The sequence below is a fragment of the Zosterops lateralis genome (genome assembly GCF_965231275.1).
Source record: "Zosterops lateralis genome assembly, chromosome: 6".
In the NCBI taxonomy this organism is placed as follows: Eukaryota; Metazoa; Chordata; class Aves; order Passeriformes; family Zosteropidae; genus Zosterops; species Zosterops lateralis.
Window position 1 is genome coordinate 21760253 of NC_139761.1, and position 21498 is coordinate 21781750.

Genomic DNA, 21498 nt, shown 5'->3' on the forward strand with positions numbered 1-21498 from the left:
ACATCACAACTCAGCTGTCATGTTTGTCTCAAGTTGACTTAGAACAAGCTCATTTTTTTCAGTTTTTAAATAATTTTGCTTTTCTTTTACCAAATTTTTGGCTGTGATCTTGCTAGCCCTGCTGTTTAAGGTTTCCCATGTTTCTGCCTAGGATTTCCCAAACAGAAATCAAAGCCTGCAGGCTGTACAGTGAGATCAGAGTGGCTCCATCATGCTGCCCACCCACCCCCAGCTACTGGGTGCATACAGTTGTTCACCTGTGCACAAAAATCTCAGCAAAATACCTGCATCCATTTTCCCAGCCAGACAATGCTTTAGGGAAGACAACCCTGCATGGCACAGGGAAGCTCTACCATTACCTATAGCTGCCTCTTTGTACAACTTTTGCTCTCACACGTCAGCTCAGGGATGAGTACACACCACAGAATTTAGTTCCATGCTTCATTCTTGATGTCTCTCTGTACATGCTTTATCCTGATTTTTTTCATACTTAGCACTTTGGAGTAGCGCGAACAGGCAGAACTCTTTAAAAGGAGAGTCCAACAACTAGATTCAGGGCTTTTTTTAAACAGGCAGTGAAGTTTTTTTCCTGTCTCCTTTACTTTATTGAAGGGAACAGTTACCACATATGATTCATATTTTAAAAAATGGGGAAAAAACCCAAGAAAAATCCCCAAATGAATAAATTTCACCCAGTAACACTACTCTCTTCTAGCTTACTAGAGGAGTTCTGCAGGAAACCCTAGGAGAAAACAAAGGATACAAGAGAGGCTCATGCCTCAAAAAGAAAACCAAGCACTTGTCACCCTTGAGGTTAAGCAGGTTGACACTTCTGATCAGTCAAATTTTCACTCCTCCTATAAACAAGTTTATTGCTTTTAAAGACAGCTCTAGGAGCTAATGTATTAGCAGGTGAGAACAAGCGGTATTTTCTTCCTCACCAGTTAAAGCAATAGCTGAAGTGCAATGAGCAAAAAGTACTGCATTCTGTGGACTCTAAATGGAGGTGGGATTTATTTCTGAAAAAAAAGTTTGCTTTGGCCTGAAGCTGCCCCTGCGCCCCACAACCTTCTAGAACCATTCTGCAGGTGGGAGTTTCCCTAGCACTGGTTTGCGTGATTGTCATTTTTGTAGAGCAGACTAGTGGAAGTGTAAGAAATGACTGTGTTGAAGAGGATATGCAAAGGAGAGGAACAGCTTGAACAGGATCACAGATCCCTTCAAAAATGGGAAAGGTTTGAAACATTTACTAGTGGCAGATCAAAAGCAGAGGGAAAATGAGCAGCTGCTCAGACTAAAAACTGCATCAAACTCATGCTCTGTACTCCCCCAGAAGTGAGGAGTAAATCACATTGGCATTAGCAATCCTCATTGATCAGTGTTTTTCCAGACAGATCCCTCCCTCAGCCTATCGCCCAACCCTTTGAACTCAAGCCAATTTGAGGACACAAATTCCACAGTGTTTTTTTAAGTTAGGTTTATTTAGCAATAGAAGTATGTACATGTAAGAGAATCCCCTGCAGCACAAGACATGCACAAAGCAGTGAGGGACTGAAAGTGGTGCTGCTCCATGGCATTCCTCATCACCTGTCATCCCACTTTACTCAGCGGCAGGGCCAAGATTAGAAAGGAACAGGCGAGAAATTTATCAGTCCATGTGGCAGAGTCTTCAGGCAGAGCCTCCCAGCAACCGGTATTAAAACAAGCGGGCACCATAGCCAAATGTCTGTTTAATGCCCTCGAAGTAGTAGCGCTGCCAGCCTTGCTTTGTTCTTTCTTCCTCACTGGCAGGAATGCCCTTGCCTTCCAAGCACACCTCTGTCTCACCACCTTTGTCATTGAAGTTCAGGGTAATGGTTGCAAAGTGCCCTAGAGGAACCAAAGCATATCTGTCAGCAGTGTGTAATACAGTACATACAGCCCCCAGAGGCTGCTCTGCCCCTCCTTTCACAGGGCACCACTTAAAAGACTCTTCGAGGTCCTTCCCAGAGGGTCTACTTATGGCAGCTGTAGGCCTTCCCTAGAAACACAGCTCGGAGAGGGCTCCCTCTTCCAGCGGATTGAAGCAACTGCAGCTACAGCTGCACAAGCAGCTACTTCATCCTTCCTAGCTGGTCACTACTCTGCAGTGGCTGACGATGCAGACATGATAATGTGGGATAGGAAGCTGGGATCACACTGGAGCAGCTCCCAGAACATCGTGTGTTCCCCGACCACGAGCCACAATAAAGTGCCTTCAAAGACAGGCAACTCCACTTCTGTACTACTTACCAGCTGGCCAAGATTTGAATCTCCATTTCATGACAAGTTGCTTCTCAGGAACCTTGAAAAGTGAGACAAAAGACTGAGTAGTAACTTTTTGTAAATTGTGCAGTCTAACATAAAACATTTAGAATTGTGTTGGCATTAATGAAGCCTTAGAGATCCCTTGAGAAACACACACATAGAGGGAAAGAGATTTTAAATGCCCTTTTCTTTTCAATCCCCTTCTAGAAAGATACACAATAGTACAGCCCCAAACACTGAGACAGAGTCCCTGTCCAGAAGATTTTAGTGACAATTGAGCCAAAGAGAAAATTGGTCAGTTATTATCTTTAGCACTCCTCCAACCCCAGGTAACTAAAATCACACAAAGATGGGAGATCTGTGACTGGAAGCCACATTTTGTCCCTAGACTGAAGTGCCATGCATTAATCCATACTACTAGGAATGCTTCAATAGTCACAGAAATTATAGGTAACTCTTGGGCACCAGGTAGAACCCCACAGTTAGCTAACAGAAGCATTGTAGCAGAACTGATAAAGCTACAGCCTGATAACAGTGCTTCCTCTGAGCAAGATACACTTGAACTAGTTAGTACTTACTAGGTCAACAAACTCTCCTGTGACACTGCCATCCAGCAACTGAAACTTGCCTCCTTTATCGGCCTCCAAGGTGGCTTGTGCATGGGTGAAAGCTTGGACCATCTGAAAAGAATTCAGGAGCAGACGGGTATTACTTGACATCATCTTCCTGCAAACTTTTTGCCTAATGCCTCCCACCCAGCTACCAAAGTTCTGGAAGAGGAGGTTAAGTCAATAAGTGTAAGACCTTCTGCAAAAGACAAAACCCCTGCCCTGGCCAGAAAAGCAAGTTTTTAGTCACTACAGCAACATTTCACCTGCCCAAGGAAAAGAACCTCCAGCTTTCTAGTGCTATGTGGTGTTCTGAGTCACACAGTAATTTATTTTGTTGATTTCTTAAAGAAACCTAGTTCTAAGAAAAAATATTCTTTGGTTTTTCATTTTTCTTATCAAAATAGGAAGAACAAAAGACTAAGACCATGTTTAAATAATGATACAATGCTGCTCTCTCATCCTAAACTATATAATAGTGAGCAGAAAAGTGGAAGCTATTCCCAAAGCATGCTTTTGACACCACCTAACCTTAAAAGGAAAAAACAAAAACAAACCAGAAGGACACAACAGTAAATACCAAATGATCTGGCCACATGCAGTAAGGGATACACCTACACATAGGTGCTGACAGCTGTCTGGAACTTGCTTCTGGTTGGCATTAATCCCCTCTTGTCAGCTGTGTGAAAAAATGCACACACAGGCTTTCAGCAGCTAGTCTGTAGAACAGCTTTCTTATTCCATTCTCATGGACTGTGACTGTCCTACAGAACTTCTTAAAAAGCTTATTAGGAAGAGCCTCCTAAATGCAAAGAACAGCTCTCAGAACAAGCCAGGCATTACCTCCTGAGTAATGAATACCCGGTAGAGCTCATCAGGAGATGTTAAGAAGGTGTCCTTCAAACTGATCTTACAGGTAGGGATCTTGACTCCTATGGATTTGGTCTGTGATGTGGCAGTACTGCTCCTGGCAGCCATCTAACAAAACAAAGAAAACAAATACATACGCGCTTTTTTCACAAAAAAACCACCCCAAACTAAAAATCAACAAATGGTTCACATATCCAAGGAGAAAAACAAAGGCCCTTGGTAAAGATGCAATTAGATACAATTATAATGTAAAAAGCAGATTTATCACTTGCTTGGAAGAAACATCATGCGCTGCCAATGGAAACTGTCACACCTATTCCACAGATTGCCAATTCCTGAATGTATATATCCTATACACAACATGGGTTGCTCCTGTAAGTCCCAGAATCTAATACAGTGTACCTTTTTTCACTGATCCCAAAGCATGTTTTCAAATTTGTTTACCTTGCGGTCTTCTGCTTTAGGAGCCACCTGAGGTGCTGTTTCCATATGTTCACCATTCACTGTGGGCAAAATCATGCCCTGGGTAAATTCTGGAAAGACAGGAATGTGCCCATGAAACCAGTAAAAGATCAAGGAAACCTTCTGACTGTACTTTGAAATACACAATCAAAAAGGGCTTCCTGGTTTTCCCCCTTGCTCTTGCTAGCATCCATGACTTGAAACAGTTTTTAGAAAAAGTAAACAGACTTCTTTTCACAAGCAATTAACTCTTTCCCTCACTACTCTCCAGCAAAAGCCCTGTCAGAACCTGCCTACACTAACAATTAGGAACTTACCTCCTCTTTGCAGCCTGGACATAACATCTTGCACACACTGCTCTCACATTAATGTTGGTTAGCCTTCGACTTAGGTAGCTTTTTTCCTCTCTCACTCTCTTAATTTAAATTGCAATCACACCTCAAAAACATTTGCCTTGCTGGCCTAGACACACCAAACCAAGCTTTTTCATTTCTTTTCACACTGGCTCTTCATTTCTTGTATTACTGCAGTAAACAATAACTTCTAACTCCCTCTTTGATTTATCTTTATTGACACCAGATCCCAGGACTACACGTGGAAAGCCAGGCAAGCCTTGCCAGTGCCCTGTCCAGCAGCACTAACACTTCTGTAACTCCATCAGAACCTTCAGCCTCCTTCAGAATTACACTTGCTTTTTCTTCAGCTCAGTCACTTATGCTTTTATCAATTATACAACATCTTGCTCCTTTTTCTTCCTCTTCATCTGTTCAGACTAGCAAAATTCCATTAGAAAGCAGTATTTTATCATATGTGCATAAACCTGTATCCTGTAATACTTGGTTCCCACTTATTCTCATTTATTGCAGCCCACAAGATCATACAGGTTATTTTGATTAGCACTCTGATCTTTCACTGGGTGACTGCATTTCCCAGCCTGAACACTACAGTGCCTGAAAAAAACCCAAGAGTACAGAAATTTGATCCTAGAAAAACAGCAATCAGTGGTGGTTTGTACCCAGCATACCTAGAACATGTGCTGTAATATAGGTAAATGGATATAAAAAGCAACTGTTGCATTCCCAGCCTGTATTTGAGAGGAAAGCCAAACTCAACCAAAGCACATTGATTTAACTCCAACTGCTGGACTCAGATTTAACTTAAAAAAATAAATTGATCCAGATGCTGAGACAGCTCATTAAAAGACACCAACAAAACCTGCAAAGCAATTTCCAGACATCGGTTATTCTAAAATCCAAGTAACACCAGATGTCTTTACCAGTGTGGCAAAGAGGGGGGAAAAAACCACAACAAAACAAAAAAACCCCAAACCACAAACTTGGAGAAGGTATCACCTTCCAAGGGAGGATGCAAACTGAAGGGCAGATTGTGCCACAGGCACTGACTATGTCACTGGGGTAACCAACACATTTTACTGGCTTACATTTTCGCTATATCTTCAGGATATGAAAGGCATTCTCAGTTTTAAAACATAAATTCAAAAATACTGTTTATTACTGTGTTATCACCAAAACCCATCTTTCTGGGCTGTGCTATACTGTCTAGAGCCAGAAATGCTTCTTCCCAAAGTTACTGTTATTGCTCTGACACCTTTCTGTTGAGATGGAGTGAGCAACTCCTCTCTTCACTCCCATCCCTCCTTTAGAATTAGTCCGTATAGATTCCCATAACACTTCTCCCTCTCAGTTACAGACCCGTTTTGAGAGTGCTGATGTAAGTTTTCATTGCATCTCTAATTTTCTTTGCACCCTCTTGCTTCATCAGGGTCTTCAAGTTAGTGTCAGGCTCATCTTTAGCAAGGCTGACAAGGATCTAAACAACAAAGACAAACATTGATTAAAAAAGATAAATGTGCATAGATCTTTTATTACTCAATTCAACATCACAGACTTTGGCTAAACTTTCATAAACAGCCCTGCAGTTTTATTAATCTTTCAGGTCATCTCCCTCAGCCTACAGTACTGTATGTGTGTGCCTAAATACCTTCTTGTGCTACAGAGCCCTTTACATCTACAACACAGAAATTAATTTGAAAACTATATGACATGATGGGAGAGTGACTTTCTATCAGGGAGTGTAGTGACAGAATGAAAGACAACGGTTTTAAGTTGAGAGAGGGTAGATTTAGATTAAAAATTAGAAAGAAGTTCTTTACTCTAATTCCTTACTCTAAGGGTAGTGAGGCACTAGAACAGGATGCCCAGACAATCTGTGGATGCTCCATCCCTGAACATGCTCAAGGCCATGATGGATGGAACTCTGAGTAACCTGGTCTAGTGACACATGTCCCTGCTCAGGCCTGAGAGGCTGGTAATAGATGACCCTTAAAGATCTCCTCCAACCCAAACCATTCTTTGATTCTATTACTTAAGCAGTCTCTAGCAGTAAAAAATTCTACACAAATGTTCTAAGAAAGGTAACAGGGAAGGAAATATTAATGCTGTGACTATTCCTGTTAGAATACTCTATACATCCAGCTGTACTTACCTCAACTTCATCGATGTCATTTTCATCCGAGAGATTAGGAATCTCCACATAACCTTTGTACTTCACTCCTGTCTTTGAGGTGCCTGCAATTATATTGTTCAGATCATCCCCTCTTACTCTGCTTGTTGTCAAAGCAAACTTGTATCAAAATACAACACTTCCCTTTATTACTATTTCCCATTCGAGATAAATATCGTTGCCCTTGATATTTTACATGAAACTGACCTTGAAACAGGAAGGGTGCCCATCACTCACCAGTCCACGACAGCTTGATAGCCCACTCATAGAAGAAGATAAGTTTCCCTTTGCGGTTGTTAATGGAGGCCTCTCCATCCAGTTTGCTCACTTCTGTCACCTCACACGCCCCTTCCTCACCCTCCACCCTGATAGGCAGGAGGAGAGCTTTCAGCCGCTCCGTGGACCAGTTGGAAGCATCCCTCTCCGTCCTGCAGAAAAACCGAGGGGCGTGAGAATGTGGGACAGGCCACGCTGACAGTGCAGACCGGGACCATCCAGTGCTCCCCGATCTTGTCTCCCCGGCCCGCTTCAACATAAACACACAGAGATTTCCTCCCCCGGCACACCTCGGCTCGGGCACCCCCGTACACACGCACGGAGCCGGGGCCGCCCCGGAGGATCAGCCCGGACACCGCCGCCTCAGCACAGCCCGCGAGGAGGGAACGGGGGCGGCCCCGCTGCCCGTGACTGCGGCCGTGCAGCCCCCGGGCCTCCCGGGCGGCTCTGGCAGCAGCCGCTCCGCTCACCAGTGCCAGTTGTTGACGTTGGTGGCGTCCGCCCGCTGCTCCACGATCCAGCGCGGGTCTCCCTCCCCCCACTTGGCCATCGGGACCGGGATCGCCGCCTCCGCTCCGAGAGCCCGTGGAACCTGCTAGAACCGCCGCGCCGCCTCCCGCCTTCCGCCCGGCGCGGGCCCTTCCGGCACGCCCCCGCGCCGCGACCCCGGCTTATTGGTTCCGCCCGGCTAATTGGTTCCGCCGCACCGCTGCCAGCTGGAGCTGGGGCTGGCGCTCCCGTCCCGTCCCCGCCGGTCCACAGCTCCTGGGGTCAGTCCACAGTTCCCAGCGCCCCGATCCCGGCTGCCGGCCCAGACGCCGCACTGCCGCACTCGCAGCCCGCTGGGACTGGTAGTCCGACGGCAAGTCAATGAGGCCCGCGAGGCACGCCGGGATTTGTAGTGCGCGAACGAGGAGCGGCTGCGCCGCGCCCAGCGGGAGAACTACGTGTCCCGGCGTGCCCCGCCCCCCTCCGCCCTGCCGTGAGGACGCCGGTGCTGCTGGCGCGGGAGGGGCGACGAGGTGAGAGAGGGGCCGGGGGCGGCGGGGCCGGGATCAGGACCAGGACCAGGACCAGGACCAGGGGCGGGGGCGGTGATACCCCCGAGGCAGCCGCTCCCTCCCTCTGCTGAGGCAGCCGCGCGGTGCCGTTGCAGATGAGCAGGGCGCGGGCGGACGAGGAGGAGTACTGGCACAGCTCCAAGTTCCGGGCCTTCACCTTTGACGATGAGGATGACGAGCTCTCGCAGGTAGGGGGGGGCCGACCCCGGAACTGCCGGTAAAACACCGTCCCCGGTGGGACCCGGAGCCGCCCCAGCGCAGGCCTCGGACCTGCACATCGCGGAGAGTTGATGTTCTGTAGGTGGATTGTCATCTCTTGCCCACTGCGGAGGGTACCAAGGATTCCCATCTCTCCGTCCACAGTGCCAGTCTGAAATCTCATTAGGACGTGGTTCGTCGCCCACGCCCCAGGCTGCATCTCCCCCTGGTTGAGCTGTTAGTGTCGATGTAGGTGTCCTTGGGTTTCCCAGTGGTGAGGAAGGGCTCCTGTGCTGCACAGCTACAGGGCTAAAGTATCATCCCGAGGAGAAGCAATGGAAGCTGAAGAAGCTCTATTTAAAGTTCTTTGGGAGACGTTTGATGGTAATAGGGAACAAAGTGCATTCTGATGGTCCTTATGCAAGGTCACTCTTCTGTGTGTAGCTCAAGGAATCCAAACGGACAGTGAACAGCCTCCGGGATATTGTCGATGATGATGATGACGACCTCGAGAGGGTCAGCTGGAGTGGAGAACCTGTGGGAAGTAAGTGCAGTAGTATTGCAAATTATCCTTGAGACAGAGGTAGTTTAAAATTGCTGCTTAAGTCAGGAGTATTATTTGCTATCTAATCCTGCCTATCTAATCTGATTCTAGTTTCCCAGGTTACATTATGAAGTGCTTGATTTACCTGAGCAGATCCACTGAAAAGAGGGTGAGCAGAAGCTCAAATTGTGTAAACAAGGGAAGTGCAGACAAGTGGAGGGAATTCACTGTGTTTTTTCTAATATGTAGCTGAGATCAGAGCAGGTATTTTAGAGACTGTGGATTGATACTCATCATGCTCAGGTAGCCTGTGAGATTCTGGGTGACAAATCCCTTCACAGCACCACCTGAATTGGCACTATTTGAAGTTTCTGTGTTCTGACCCCACAGCATTTTAAGCAGATAATCCAAGGTTCAATGTGTATTTATAAAATTACTCTTATGCTTGAAATCTGAAAGGGAGTTGTAAACATTAAGCAGATCTGTTTCTAGTGATGATGGGAGCTCATGGTCCACACGTAATGCCCTGTGTGCTGTGCTTTTGAGTTCATGACCCACAGAATTGTTTGACACTTTGCCAGTGTCAAACCATGAAAATTTACATATGAATCACCCAAAGGATCTTCAAAGATCTCGTTGTCCTTTGCTGTAGCTCCTCCCTCTGCTTTCTTTTCCCACCCAGGGTCTCTACCTATTGTGGTTTTTTGTCTGCTATCCTGATCCTAAAATATGTGTGTTGTGCAGCTGTGTGAGGACAAGTGGAAACTGTATTGAACAGGCAGGAGGGAGACATATGCATTGTTGCCAGCAGCATGTGCACACTGAGAGCTGTTTTGTCTGTGAGGGAAGGAAAACTACCTTAGTCTTCAGTGTTCAGGAAAGTATGTTCTTAGGCTTCTGCAATTAAAGGTAGGCCAGAGACTCCCTATCTTGCTTTGTATTTTAGAACAAGGACTATTCTTTTCCCAATGCAGTAATATATAAGTGGTGGGGGTGTCTGTGTGTTTCTTTTACACAAGCCATAGCTGTACAACGTTGCTGAAACCAGCCATTTCTGGAAGACAACATGCCTCTGCTTAACAAGCAGCATTACATGAGACTGGGATTCTGCATGGAGAGATGCACTGCATCTACTTGGTGCAGAGGGTCAGACTTAACAAGATGTGCTAGTGCAGAACTGACCAGCACACACCTGGTAATGTTTGTGCCATGCCAGAAGTTCATTCTTTACAGGCTCTTTCTTTGTTAAAAATGTTCTGTCTGCACACAGGTATCTCCTGGTCAATCAAAGAGACAGCCTCTGGCAGCACTAGCTCCCTGGAGGGCCGAGATTCCAGCCTGCAGAAGGGCTCTTCCTCCTATGCTGCTCTTCCCAAACAAGGTTCTTCCTACTCCTTAAGCAGCCTGTTCAAAGGTGAGGTTCATTATATACCATATTGACAAACATGTTTTCCCTTAAGACTGTTAAGGGGCAGTTGTATTATCTTAAATGGTTTTATCTGAAGTGAATTGTGAGACAGGGAAGCTCCGATCTCTTCTAAGGGTGGAAGTGCATTGCTCACTGGTCAGAAATTGAAGACTGTCTTGTGCAGTAGATGACATACTTTTGTGCAGTGGGAAGGGGCTTTGGAGATTACCTTTTTGGAGGTTCCAAAGAACAGCAAGGTAGAGCACAGCACTGTGGCAATCCATTTGGTTGGTGGAAAAGAGCAGGCTGCAAAGGGACTGGCTTGACCCATGTAGCCCTCATTTGATTTTCAGTTCTGTAGAGAACACAGATTGATTATCCTTTATTTGGAGCTCAGCTGGCTGCTGTTCGTGTTGGTTCAGCAAACACATGATAACAGCAGTGGCAGTGTAGCTGGTTATGGGGGAACTGTGCAGCAGGCCATGGGCAAACATACACAGCTTGCAAGACTTTACCTCTGTTCTCTCACAGCAAGACAACAAAACTGCTTTTACTTTGTCTCTCTTTGTCTGGGGTGTTTTTTTACTCTCAACATCACAATAAAGTGATGAAGAGAGGCATCCAAATTGCAGCCCTGGTGGATGGAGCTGTCCATGTTGCCATGGCCTGTGTTGCAGTGCTATGTGCTTGAGCCTGTGCTCTGCAGGTAGATGAGTGAATTCAGGCTCTAACTTCTCCTGGCCTCAGCACCAAGAGAGCAGATAGGGATGGAGTGTGATATGGTTTGCGATGCCACAGACAACTTCAACACCTTAGAATGTCAGCAGGTGAGCCCCTGCTGTGCTGGTGTAATGTGAATCACTGTACAGGGTGGCTTGTTCTGCAGGGGCATAGCTGCAGTAAACTGGCCTTGTAGTCTAGGCTTATGTTCCCTGTGCAGGAGATGTTGCTGGTGAAGGGACAGTGTTTCATCAGTGTTTTTATTTCAGGACGAAACAAACTCTCAAGTTTCCAGTCCCTTTCAGATGGTAAGTTTTGGGTCCCTGCCTCATTCTGGGAGGGGTGCAGATTTGCATAAAACAAAGCATTTTCAAAAAAAGGGAAGTGTCATCCACCTTATGGTGCAAAAAGGGAAACAGAGTCATGTGCTGCCTAAAAGTTCTGTTATGGATGGTTCTTTCCTCAAAGAAATTAAAGCATCAGCATGATGATTTGGGGTAGTTACTTATGTACAAGTGACAACTGTTTGTTTTAGAGTAATGCTGTGTTGCCATTTGGTGTTTAAGTTTGGGTCTTCTGCCATAAAAACCAAGAAAGGGATGGGTTTAGAAGGGGATGTGAATCAGGATTTTTATGTGCTACTCACTCGTGCCTTTTCCTCTCAGCCCTCACTGACACGGGAGTTAAAAACTTTGCCCCAGAGCTGCGCAGACCAAGAGCTGAGTACAAGGTGAGCAGCCTGTGCTTGATGTATGTCGAGACTGGTGAACTTCCTACTCTTCTGGTTTTGTGGGAAGTGATTAGTTGCTGTTTCAGACAGAAGAGGGCAATGCAGGGAATAGGACAGGGAGCTGCAAAATGCAGCGTTGCAGTAATTTAAGCCTTCTCTGCCTTTGCTCAGAAGTATGGAGCTTTGCTGAGGGTCTTGGTTTTGGTTACTCCTTTTAATGAATAATCCAGCAGTCTCTGTGGAAAGGATTTCAAAATAGTGCGTTGTCAGTAAGCTACTTTCATGCTGGATCAGATAAACCGGCATCACGTGTGGTTTTTACATTTTTTTAAATATGAAAGTTTTGAAAATTCCTGTTCATGAACCACTGGGACAATGCAGAGAGAGTAGTGCAGAGGTAGTGTTTCAATTGGCAGATGTTTGTCAACCAGATATGCAGTGGTAGGTGTTGGAGAATCTGGGGGATTTGGGGACTGGGTGGATTCCTCTTATTAGGTGTGAGATTGTGGTCCCATCTCGCTAGTTCCAGGCAGTAACAGAACTGAGCCTGTATTCTCTACAGATACAGACATGCACAATACTAACACAGCTGCCTGCATGGATTAACACAGAAGCCAAGGCCTTTATGAATAGACATATACAGAAAACACTCAAGCTTGATCCTGAGTTTCCTTTCTGTCTGACCCATTCCACTAGTGGAACATACACTCTGTGGGTCCCTCCAGTAGCTGGTCTTAGACATCTGGTTTGTTTTGTAGCTGAATCCCAGACCCTAGTCTCCTGCAGTAGCTGGCACTTGCATCCTTGAGCTGCTAGGGTTCATGGTCCACCTGTCCTTGGCCCTCTGATCCTCCCCAGGTTGGTGTATTTTGTCAGTTAGCCATTAATGACACAACCTAACAGACAGCACTTCCTCAAAGCACAGCAGGAGAAACGAGAGTGCCTTGTTGTGTTCTGTTCTGGGCCTGCCGAAGCAGTGAAACAGGAAGGAGAAGGATTATACAGCCTCTTAAATGCAGACAGGGGTGGTGTAAGTAGGGTAGAACAAAGAAGGGAAAGTTATTGACAGCTTTTGATAAGTGTCCTGACAGTGACAGGCTGAGAGGCTGCCTCTGGTCAGAGGTGCTGGAGGGAACCCTGGGGCTGAGGATATTTGACACTCAGCTATACATTGCTTTGAGAGACTCATGTCCCTAATGGGACTGGGTCAGACCTTTCATCCATAGATTTGGGCGTTCAGTGAATCTTCAATGGATTTAAAATTCAGTGTCCTCAGAGCTGCTTCTTGTTGCTCCCTTTCTCTGGGCCTTTTCAGGCAGAAAGTTGAATTGCAGCCACTGGCTCGAGTGCCTCACAGACACCTAGATGGCTTTATGGTGTCTGAGTTAGGGGTGGCTCAGGCCACCATCACTTTTTATCCAGTGCTTCAGATCATAGTGCCTGCCTGCTGCAGGGGGAAAATTCTGGTCATTGCAGCAGTGGTAGCATACTACCTTAAAATGGTCCAGGCTTCAATGCCCTTGTCACATTGTCCTTGTGTTGTGCGACTCCCCAGGTGCTTGCCTGAGGCTGTTGTCCCTGTGCTCTCCATGCTGCTGTGGAAGGCTCACCAGCAGAAGTCTGTCTGAATTGTAACAAGAAACTCACTCCTTGCCCTTCAGTTTTGGGTTAGTCTGTTTTGCATGTGTTTTGTTTGTCCTGAAAGCAACAGAGTTTGCAAGGAGAACAACCTGATGCAATGCACTTCTTATAAAGGATATGATGACAGACCTTACTGAGGCAAGAGAAAGGCTGTGTTAACATATGAGCCTTTAGCTTCCCTCCACACCAGCATATGCAGAGCCTGAAGGCTCAGCATTTGCATCTGAAAAATGTACATATACATCCTACTAACACCTTTCCTGGACCAGCTGAATGATATGTGTGAGTAGCTACATGTAGGCTGTCACTGATGCAGCAGAAGTGGAAAGCAGCTTGGGGACCACTGAAATGATCTGAGGCTTTATTTTTCTTGTGGCAGGATTACAGCAGTGACTGGAGCCCCAAAGATACAGTCAGGCGAATGCAGAGGGGAAAGGTAAGGGCTTTGCACTCCCACCTACTTGTAAGAGATGGAGGGTGGGTGGTCCCAAAATGGTTTACACTGTCCTGTGCTCCTGGCTGTTCTGGGAGCAAGGAGGGGATCTGTGTTGCTTTCAGCACCTAGCAGGGATGGTGGTCTGCCTGTCTGTTACTTTGCCAGGTGGCAGTGCTGGGATCACACTAGCTCAGGAGCAGCAGGAGAACTTCAGGGTTTTGTTGCTTTGTTTACTTGAGTTGTCCCCTCAGCAAGGCTCTGACAGTAGGTATCTGTACTGGTGTGTCCCTTTCTACCCTTTCTGCTCCCTGGGGCTGGGTTTATTTTAAAAATCTGAGGGGGTGGGGCTTTATCTCCATTTTCAGTTGGTGGCAAATTGAGGGAGGAAGACAGGAATGGTTTCACTGGAGCTGTAATCTTAGTCTCAGCTGCCTCAGTGTGCAGTGAACACATAGGGAGATTGTGGTTTCACTCTGCATGTGTCTCTCCTCAAAGGCTGAGATGAACTAAAGGCTGAGTGAGGCCACAGATATGGGTAAGAAGAAGGGAGAAAGAGTTATGACTCTACTTTTCTGGTCTCCTTTGTGGAAAGGGGCCTGCAGAGTTCCCTCCTCCTGTCAGTGCTAGTGGTTTATGGTATACAGGAAAGTTTTGTCTTGTTACAAGGGTGTTTGTGCTGAATGTATGTTGTCTGCTGTCCTAGACTGGGCAGTAATGAGGGTTGACTGCAACCCCTGTGGACAGATTTGCAGGGATTACATGACATGAGGTTTCAGCTAAATGAGAATTTCTCCACTTGTTGGGAGGGTGGTTATTCATGTTGCTGAAGGGCTTATGGGAGAGGAATAAATAAAGCCTGAGGACTGACTCATGTCCCACATGCCTGCCTACTTCTTCCTGTTCTATCTCTAGGTCTGCTCTCTAGAGAGATTTCGCTCCCTGCAGGACAAGCTGGTGCTCTTGGATGAAGCTGTGGCAGGGCATGATGGGAATGTCATTACAGCTGTGAGTCCTGATGGGGCCATACAGGGCTGGGACTTCTGGGTGGGCCCACAGAGAGTGCTTGGGAGAGTGCATTCAGCTGGCCACCCAGTCTTTCAAGATTGGGGTTCTTTACTTCAAACCAAACAGTTACTGGAAAGTGTCAAAGCTTAAGACTGGGAAATTCTGTATTCCTGCTGTCTTTCCTGCCACTCTGCAGAATTGATGTTAATAACAAGGAACCTGATCCATCAGCCTTACATATTTTTGCAACTACTCCTTGAAGGTCAAGGTTTAATCTGCTCATTGCAGCACAGAACTGGGACTTGGCATTTGGGATCTGAGGCCTCACCAGTTTTTCTGACTTTTAAAGCATCAGACAGGAAATGGGATTGTGTCAGAGCTTTCTTCATCCAGGTCTTTTAATTCCTTGGATTTTGCATGGAAAGGTTTTCCTTTGTAAATTTTGGTCTCACTCATCTAAACTCCAGAGCAGGAGCTTAGGCAAGAATCTAGGCAGCTGTGGCCCAGGCTCACTGCTTATTCTGGGTGTTGTGGGTACCAGAATTAAGTTCAGTGCTCTAAGAGATGTGTTTTGAGAGGCCCTTTGCAAAAGCTTCTCGAGGCCTTGACCAGTGTGCTGTTTGTTTGTCTTAAGTCTGAGCTGTCTGTCTGTGCTCACAGGTCCTGATATTCCTGAAACGGACGCTAAGGAGAGGTGAGTGTGGCTGAGGCTGGGATTTCTATGGTGGGTTTCAGTGAAGGACAGAGGGGGTAATCCTTTCACTGTGTGCAAATTACAAAGTTAGAGCATCTGGGGTATTGCTTTTTTACTAAATATGAATTACTTTTGTAGCAAGTGTAGTGTGGGAAGTGGGGGGATAGTGATGCCTACAAAGGCTTCAGAGAGGAACTTTAAGCGCTGGTAGGTGGTGATGATGGGATGAATGAAGATGAATCTGTAGAGGTAGCACATGGCTGTGAATTCAGCTGTCAGCCCAGTGATTGGGCTCTTCTGTGCCCAAGACTGTGATTTGAGATGGGATAAAGTTGCTGAATCCTGCCAATGACTTTCAACTCCATGCACTGTGCTAAGTCCCCTTTGCTTAGTAGTGCTGTCTGACTTTACCCACCTGTACATCAACTCTCTCCCCTGTAGAGATCTTGTTTCGGGAGCTGGAGGTGCGGCAGGTGGCCTTGTGCCATCTGATCCATTTCCTCAGAGAGATGGGTGAACAGAAATTCCTTCTGGATCTGCTCAGGTGAGGCTTTTGATCTATCTTGTGGCAGGGCTGAAGTACACTGCTAGGAACCTGCCTCCAGGTTAATGCCAGCTAATTCCCTTTTGCAGGTTCTTAGACAGGACTGAGGAAGTTGCTGTGAGTATTCCCAGGAGCATAAGCTCCCTTGCTGCAGAGTATGTGGGAATCAGGCGAAAGTTTTTCATCCCCATTTCACCCTCTGGAATACTGTATCTCCCAAATCCATGAGAACAGACTGCTTCTTTCCCCTCTCCCTCCAGCTGTCTCAGTACCGGGAGCATTTGAACATCCAGGATGTAGAAAAAAGGAGGGAATTTCTGAAAGGTTGCATTGGGTAAGAAAAAAATCCAAAAGCAGGGGTGGGATGTGGATTCTTCACAGAAGGTAGTAGTGAAGAAAATTAGAACTCTGCACCAGTGCCATGGCTTATGTGTTTTGTGAGCTGATGTGAGTTTTCCCTTAGTGGGGAGTGGGAGTAGAGTTGTGGGTACAGAGAGGAATCATTGGCACTAGTCCAGCAGCTTTTGCTGCTTATTCTGGAGGAAAAATGCTTCAAGAGACTTTCTGATCGTTGACCCTTCAGATTGTAATGGGTGAAAGTCTGGGTGCCTGAGCACTTGAGGAAGTTGGTAGCATCCACTTTAGGTTATTCTGTGAGAGGTGCCACATAATGTTTCCTTCTCTGGAGCCTGTCTAGGAGAGAGCCAGTTGGAGAGGGCAGTGGGTCAGGAACTTGAGTACCCACTAGCCATTCAAGCTGGGAAGTATGGGCGCTTGTTTGGTAATAAAAAAAAAATCTTCCAAGTGTATTTAGGAGTAAATTGAGGATTCTCTACTTAAGAGCTGGTCACAGTGTCTCTTTCTTTCATGTTTGGCCAGGCTGCCATTTTCAGCTGAGGATACATCTCACATCCAAGACCACTATACCCTGTTGGAGCGACAGATCATCATTGAGGTATGAAATCTTCTCCTCTGGTCAGGAGATGGCTGGGACTATCTGTGAGATCTCGTGCTGTCCCTGACTGACACCACTTGGGATCTAACCAGCCTGCCCTGGCTAGTGTAGTTGTAATTGTTATTCAGGCTGCTGTGTCAGACACATGTGAAATACCAGATCTGGGACTTGATAGCATCTTGGGGCTATGCTTGCACACTGCTGTCACAGTACTCTCTCTAGGTCTCTGTCCCACAGCTAAACAGTTGTCCTGGCTCATGTTCACCCTGTCTGTTTTCCTGATTCCACAGGCTAATGATCGTCAGTTGGAGATGGCTGGGCAATCAGAGCTCTTTCGGAAATATCCTCGCAAGGCTTCAATTCTCAACATGCCACTAGTGACCACTCTCTTCTATTCCTGTTTCTACCACTACACAGAGGCTGAGGTGAGGATGATGTGGCAGATGAGTTGCATCTCATCCTTGTAGCCCTCAAGATGTGGGGTGGTCAAGCAGTGGCATGTTAAGGAGAGAAAGGGAAAGAGAGGTCATATTTCATCCCTCAGAGAGACTTTGTCCCCTGGCACCAGTTTGGAGTTTTGTGCTCCAAGACATTCCACCTGGCACAGTTTGTCAGGGAGTTGCCTCCTAGAAACCACTGTAAATCCCGTGAGGCTGAGGTGTGTGGTACTGGTCTTGGAAGTGCTGGAGGTGCAGCAGTTGAGGATGTAGGGAAGCCAGACCAGGGAGCTAATGGGGTGGGATAGTTGCTCTCTTCTGCTAGATGCTTCCTCCTGTGGCACTGACATGAGCAAGAAGCAGTAAAATCTTGAGAAGATTGACTCTGTGCAAGGCAGATACCATATAAAAGGTGTCTGAACCCCTGCTGTGGCCTGCCCTTCTGAGTTTGCACTGACTTGTCTGCTTTCTCTAGGGAATGTTCAGCAGCCCCACCAACCTGAAGAAAACATTTAAGGTGCGTGAGTCTCCCCTGTTGTGGCAGCACTAGCTGAAAACATGTGCAGACAAACTCTGTGTAATGAAGGGGCTCAGTAGGAGGAATTTGAGGGGCTCAGCACTAAGCTAGGGAGGGGGCCATGACATCCTTTTTGAGCAGGGCCCTTCTGGAGTCTCAGAAAGGCAAGTGGGAGCCATGTGGAGACTTTCAATGGATGTACCCTGTCTGCCGCAGCACTTGCAAATCCCCACTTCCTACTCCCTGCAGTGCTGTGTGGCATCAGGCATCTTGCCTCTCCACCTGGGTGTTGGTGTGGGTCCTTACAGGGCTGGGGCAGATGCCATTCATGTCCAACACACACAGATATTCTGAGCTGTGCTACTGTTCTGACTGCAGCTTTCTGCCTTGCAGATTCCTGATAAGCAGTATGTGCTGACTGCTCTGGCCGCTCGTGCCAAGCTGCGGGCCTGGGGTGATGTGGATGCCCTCCTCACCACCAAGGTGAGCTGCAAAAAGCCTTCCTGGAGACACAGTCCCAAGTACTGGTGTCTGCTACTGATAGCTGGCTTATTCTGGAGTTACTGGACAGACTGGTTTTATTTCAGCAGAGTCCAGCACCTCTGCTCACGGTGTTGCAATAGTTCCCTCCTCTCCCTGCCCAAGATCTATGCTGGGCCTGTCATGGCTGCAGCAATAAGGTCAGAGAAGGGGGCTGCCCCTGAGCTCTGTTTCCAAAGAGATTGCATCCAGCCTGTGCCCAAGGGCTCTGCCATGGCGTGCACGTGGAGTACGTTTCTGGCACCGGGAGAAGAAAACACATTTTCTTGTGGCTGGAGGGATTGTTCTTTTGGGTTAACAATGGTTTGGTTCTCATTTCAGAACTGGCTGGGTTACACCAAGAAGAAGGCACCTATTGGCTTCCACCGGGTGGTGGAGATTTTGCAGAGGAACAATGCTCCTGTACAGGTGAGCCAGCAACCCCTGCTTGTGTCCTGCTCTTTGTTGGGATTTGGTGTTTGAATGACTCCTCCTGTCTGACCAGCAACCTTGAATGGTTTTGGGACAGGGGTGAAGGAATGAGGCAGGTCATACCTGTGGAAGGGAGCTGAGACATTCTCCTGTCCCTTACAGGTGCTGCAGGAATATGTGCGCCTGGTGGAAGATGCGGATACTCGGCTGAACCTCGCTACCAAATACAAGTGCCATGATGTTGTCATAGAGGTAGATTGCTGCTGTGTGAAGAAATGGGACACAGACCTGCTTTTTCTCTGTAGCTTTTCCTTTCTCTGCCTTGTGCCACTTCTGTCATGTGCCTGCTGGGGTTTGTTTAACCCTGTGGCCTGGGAGAAATGATAAGGTTCCCAGTAGAAGTCCATGAGCCAGGAGAGTGGCTCCTAGAATTTGTGCTGTGAAATTGTTCTGTATTGAGAACTGGATGGAATTGTAGAGTTGCCCTGCCCATCTGCAGGACACCATCTAACCATGGAAGTGTTCCTTTCTCTCACCTGGGTGCTGGTTTTGCTCTTTATCTAGACCTACCGGGATCTAAAGGATCGTATTCAGCTGACAGCATATAAAGACAAGGTGGAGCGGGGCTCTGCAGAAGAAGAGAAGATACACAGCATTCTCAGCAACATGGTAAGAACTGCTTACTCTTTCTTCCAGACACTCTCATTAGAAACAAATATAGATAAGGTGTAGGGGCATGGCTGTCCTAAATACTTTCTATCGCTGCTGGGAAGCTAATCTTTTGTTTGGGGTTGCATTCAGGGTAGGAATGAATGGTTATACTGATAGAAATGGCACCCTCTGGCCATAGCTGTCCTTGTCAGGGATTGGGAGTCACTAAGCTAGGCCCTAGGCCTCTGTGTTCAGCATCGCTGTTAGTCATGTCTTGTTCTCTCTTCTAGCAAATCCGGTGGAAGAACTGAACACCTGTGAGACAGCCTGTTTGGCCATCACCTTGTCACTGAAAGAGGGAACTGCAAAACCCAGTCCAGTGCCAACAGAGCAGCTCAGTTACTACTCATTGCATGATCAACGTTTGTAGGAGTCAGTGGGTACCTGTGGATTGTGGGCGTTCAGGCTGGTTGAAGACAGCTACTAAAATGTAGCTGGTGAAACAATGGTACTGATCCATCAGGGTTGATTCTTTCTGGAATCTGATTGTCTTTGACATGGCTGTGAGCCAGGCATCACTTGTGTGGATGAAGGAAAGTTGCTGGGCACATCAAGATGAATGTTTTCTCTGGGTGGTGTCTGGGCTTCTTGCAAGAGGAACGTGTCAGTCACACTTGTGAGTGTCTCCACCAGACAGTGCTGACCAGCTGACCAGTCTCTGTAAGAGTCAGGCTGGCTTGGGCATCACTAATCATGGCTGTGGCTGGAGTAAAACCTACCTGGACCATGTTCTCCCTATGTGAAAGTGTTGGGGGAAAGGACTAGTTGCACTTTTTTGTTGTTGTTGTTGTTGTTTCTGGCTCACCCTAGGAAAAAAGGTGTGTGAACTTCTGCAGAGAGCCAGGACAGCAACTTCTGCCAGTATCCTCCTGCTAGCACTCCACAGCATTTGGAAGATCCCTTTATCATGGAAACGCCTAGTGTGGAGGTGGTCAGAGTCCTGATGGGTTGGATGGAGAGCAAGCAGGGACCTTTCTCACTTACACAAACCTGCTGGCCCCAGCAGCTCTTTTCTCAGAAAGTGTTATGCCAGGAAGGATTGAAATACACTTTCTCAGAAAACACAACTCCTCAGGCCAGCTGCTGGCGTCATCCTTTCAGACCTCACTTCAATTCTGTAAATAAAGCTGTCTCTTTCTCCTTGGGCTGTTTCTTTCCTTTACCCACTAAGCACGTTGTCACTCTTGTGTGTTAGTCCTGAGCCAATTTATCACCTCCCACAAAACAAGGTGCAGGATCTTTTTAATGTTCTGGCAAGCACAGTGCACGTCACCATGGAGTGACACTGCATGCAGCAGTACCTTATTCCACACCTTCAGTGCCATCAGTACAGATGAATTAATTTTAGAGAGTCTGTAGGAGAGTTAGCTGCCACAGGGGGTTACACAAATATGAGAGTAGATTTGGATTCCAGCCTCCCCGCTGAACTGTGAACTTGCATTTTTTTTTTCTGTTGGTGTTTGTTTTTTTTCTTATGGAATCATTTGGGTTGGAAGGGACCTCTTGATCATCTAGTCCACTCCTGCTTTTGCAGGATCACCTGAAACAGGCAGACGAGGACTGTTGCCATGTGGGTTTTCAGTGTCATCACAGCTGGAGATGACTCAGCTTCCCCAGGAAACCTAGTCTGAATCTGGCAACACTCACAGTAAAAGGTGGGTTTGTGTCTCCAGGTGGACCAGCACATTTCAGTTTGTGCCCAGTGCCCCTCGTCATCACTGGGCACCACTGAAGAGAGTCTGGGTCCCTTTCTTCACTCCCTCTCATCACATACTTGGACAAATTGACAAGATTGCCCTTGAACTAGGACCATTCTAGGTGAGGGATGTTAAAATTAATAGTAATAAGTTTAATACAGCTTGTATTTTTTATGTAGCTCATACTAATTGAGTAAATTAGTTGTTTATAGGCTTCATATAAC

At 46.8% G+C, this 21498-nt stretch overlaps 2 protein-coding genes across 2 annotated transcripts; one reads left to right on the forward strand and one right to left on the reverse strand.

Annotated features, from left to right (window-relative positions):
* Positions 1-1462: 1462 nt before the first annotated feature.
* AHSA1 (activator of HSP90 ATPase activity 1) lies at positions 1463-7655 on the reverse strand. The gene is made up of 9 exons (XM_083864555.1): positions 7496-7655; positions 6987-7177; positions 6732-6814; positions 5939-6056; positions 4209-4297; positions 3738-3872; positions 2865-2966; positions 2272-2323; positions 1463-1869 (listed from the first exon to the last, which is right to left on the reverse strand). Exons 1-9 carry the CDS (start codon positions 7573-7575, stop codon positions 1697-1699), a joined length of 1023 nt encoding a protein of 340 aa, XP_083720681.1. The 5' UTR covers positions 7576-7655; the 3' UTR covers positions 1463-1696.
* A 343-nt stretch (positions 7656-7998) lies between these two features.
* VIPAS39 (VPS33B interacting protein, apical-basolateral polarity regulator, spe-39 homolog) lies at positions 7999-21448 on the forward strand. The gene is made up of 20 exons (XM_083862845.1): positions 7999-8047; positions 8182-8274; positions 8729-8828; positions 10099-10242; positions 11226-11264; positions 11622-11686; positions 13707-13763; positions 14676-14768; positions 15429-15462; positions 15904-16006; positions 16096-16123; positions 16267-16340; positions 16886-16961; positions 17252-17386; positions 17874-17915; positions 18309-18398; positions 18777-18863; positions 19029-19118; positions 19431-19535; positions 19808-21448. The coding sequence occupies exons 2-20, from the start codon at positions 8182-8184 to the stop codon at positions 19826-19828; spliced, it is 1476 nt and encodes a 491-aa protein (XP_083718971.1). The 5' UTR covers positions 7999-8047; the 3' UTR covers positions 19829-21448.
* Positions 21449-21498: the final 50 nt, after the last annotated feature.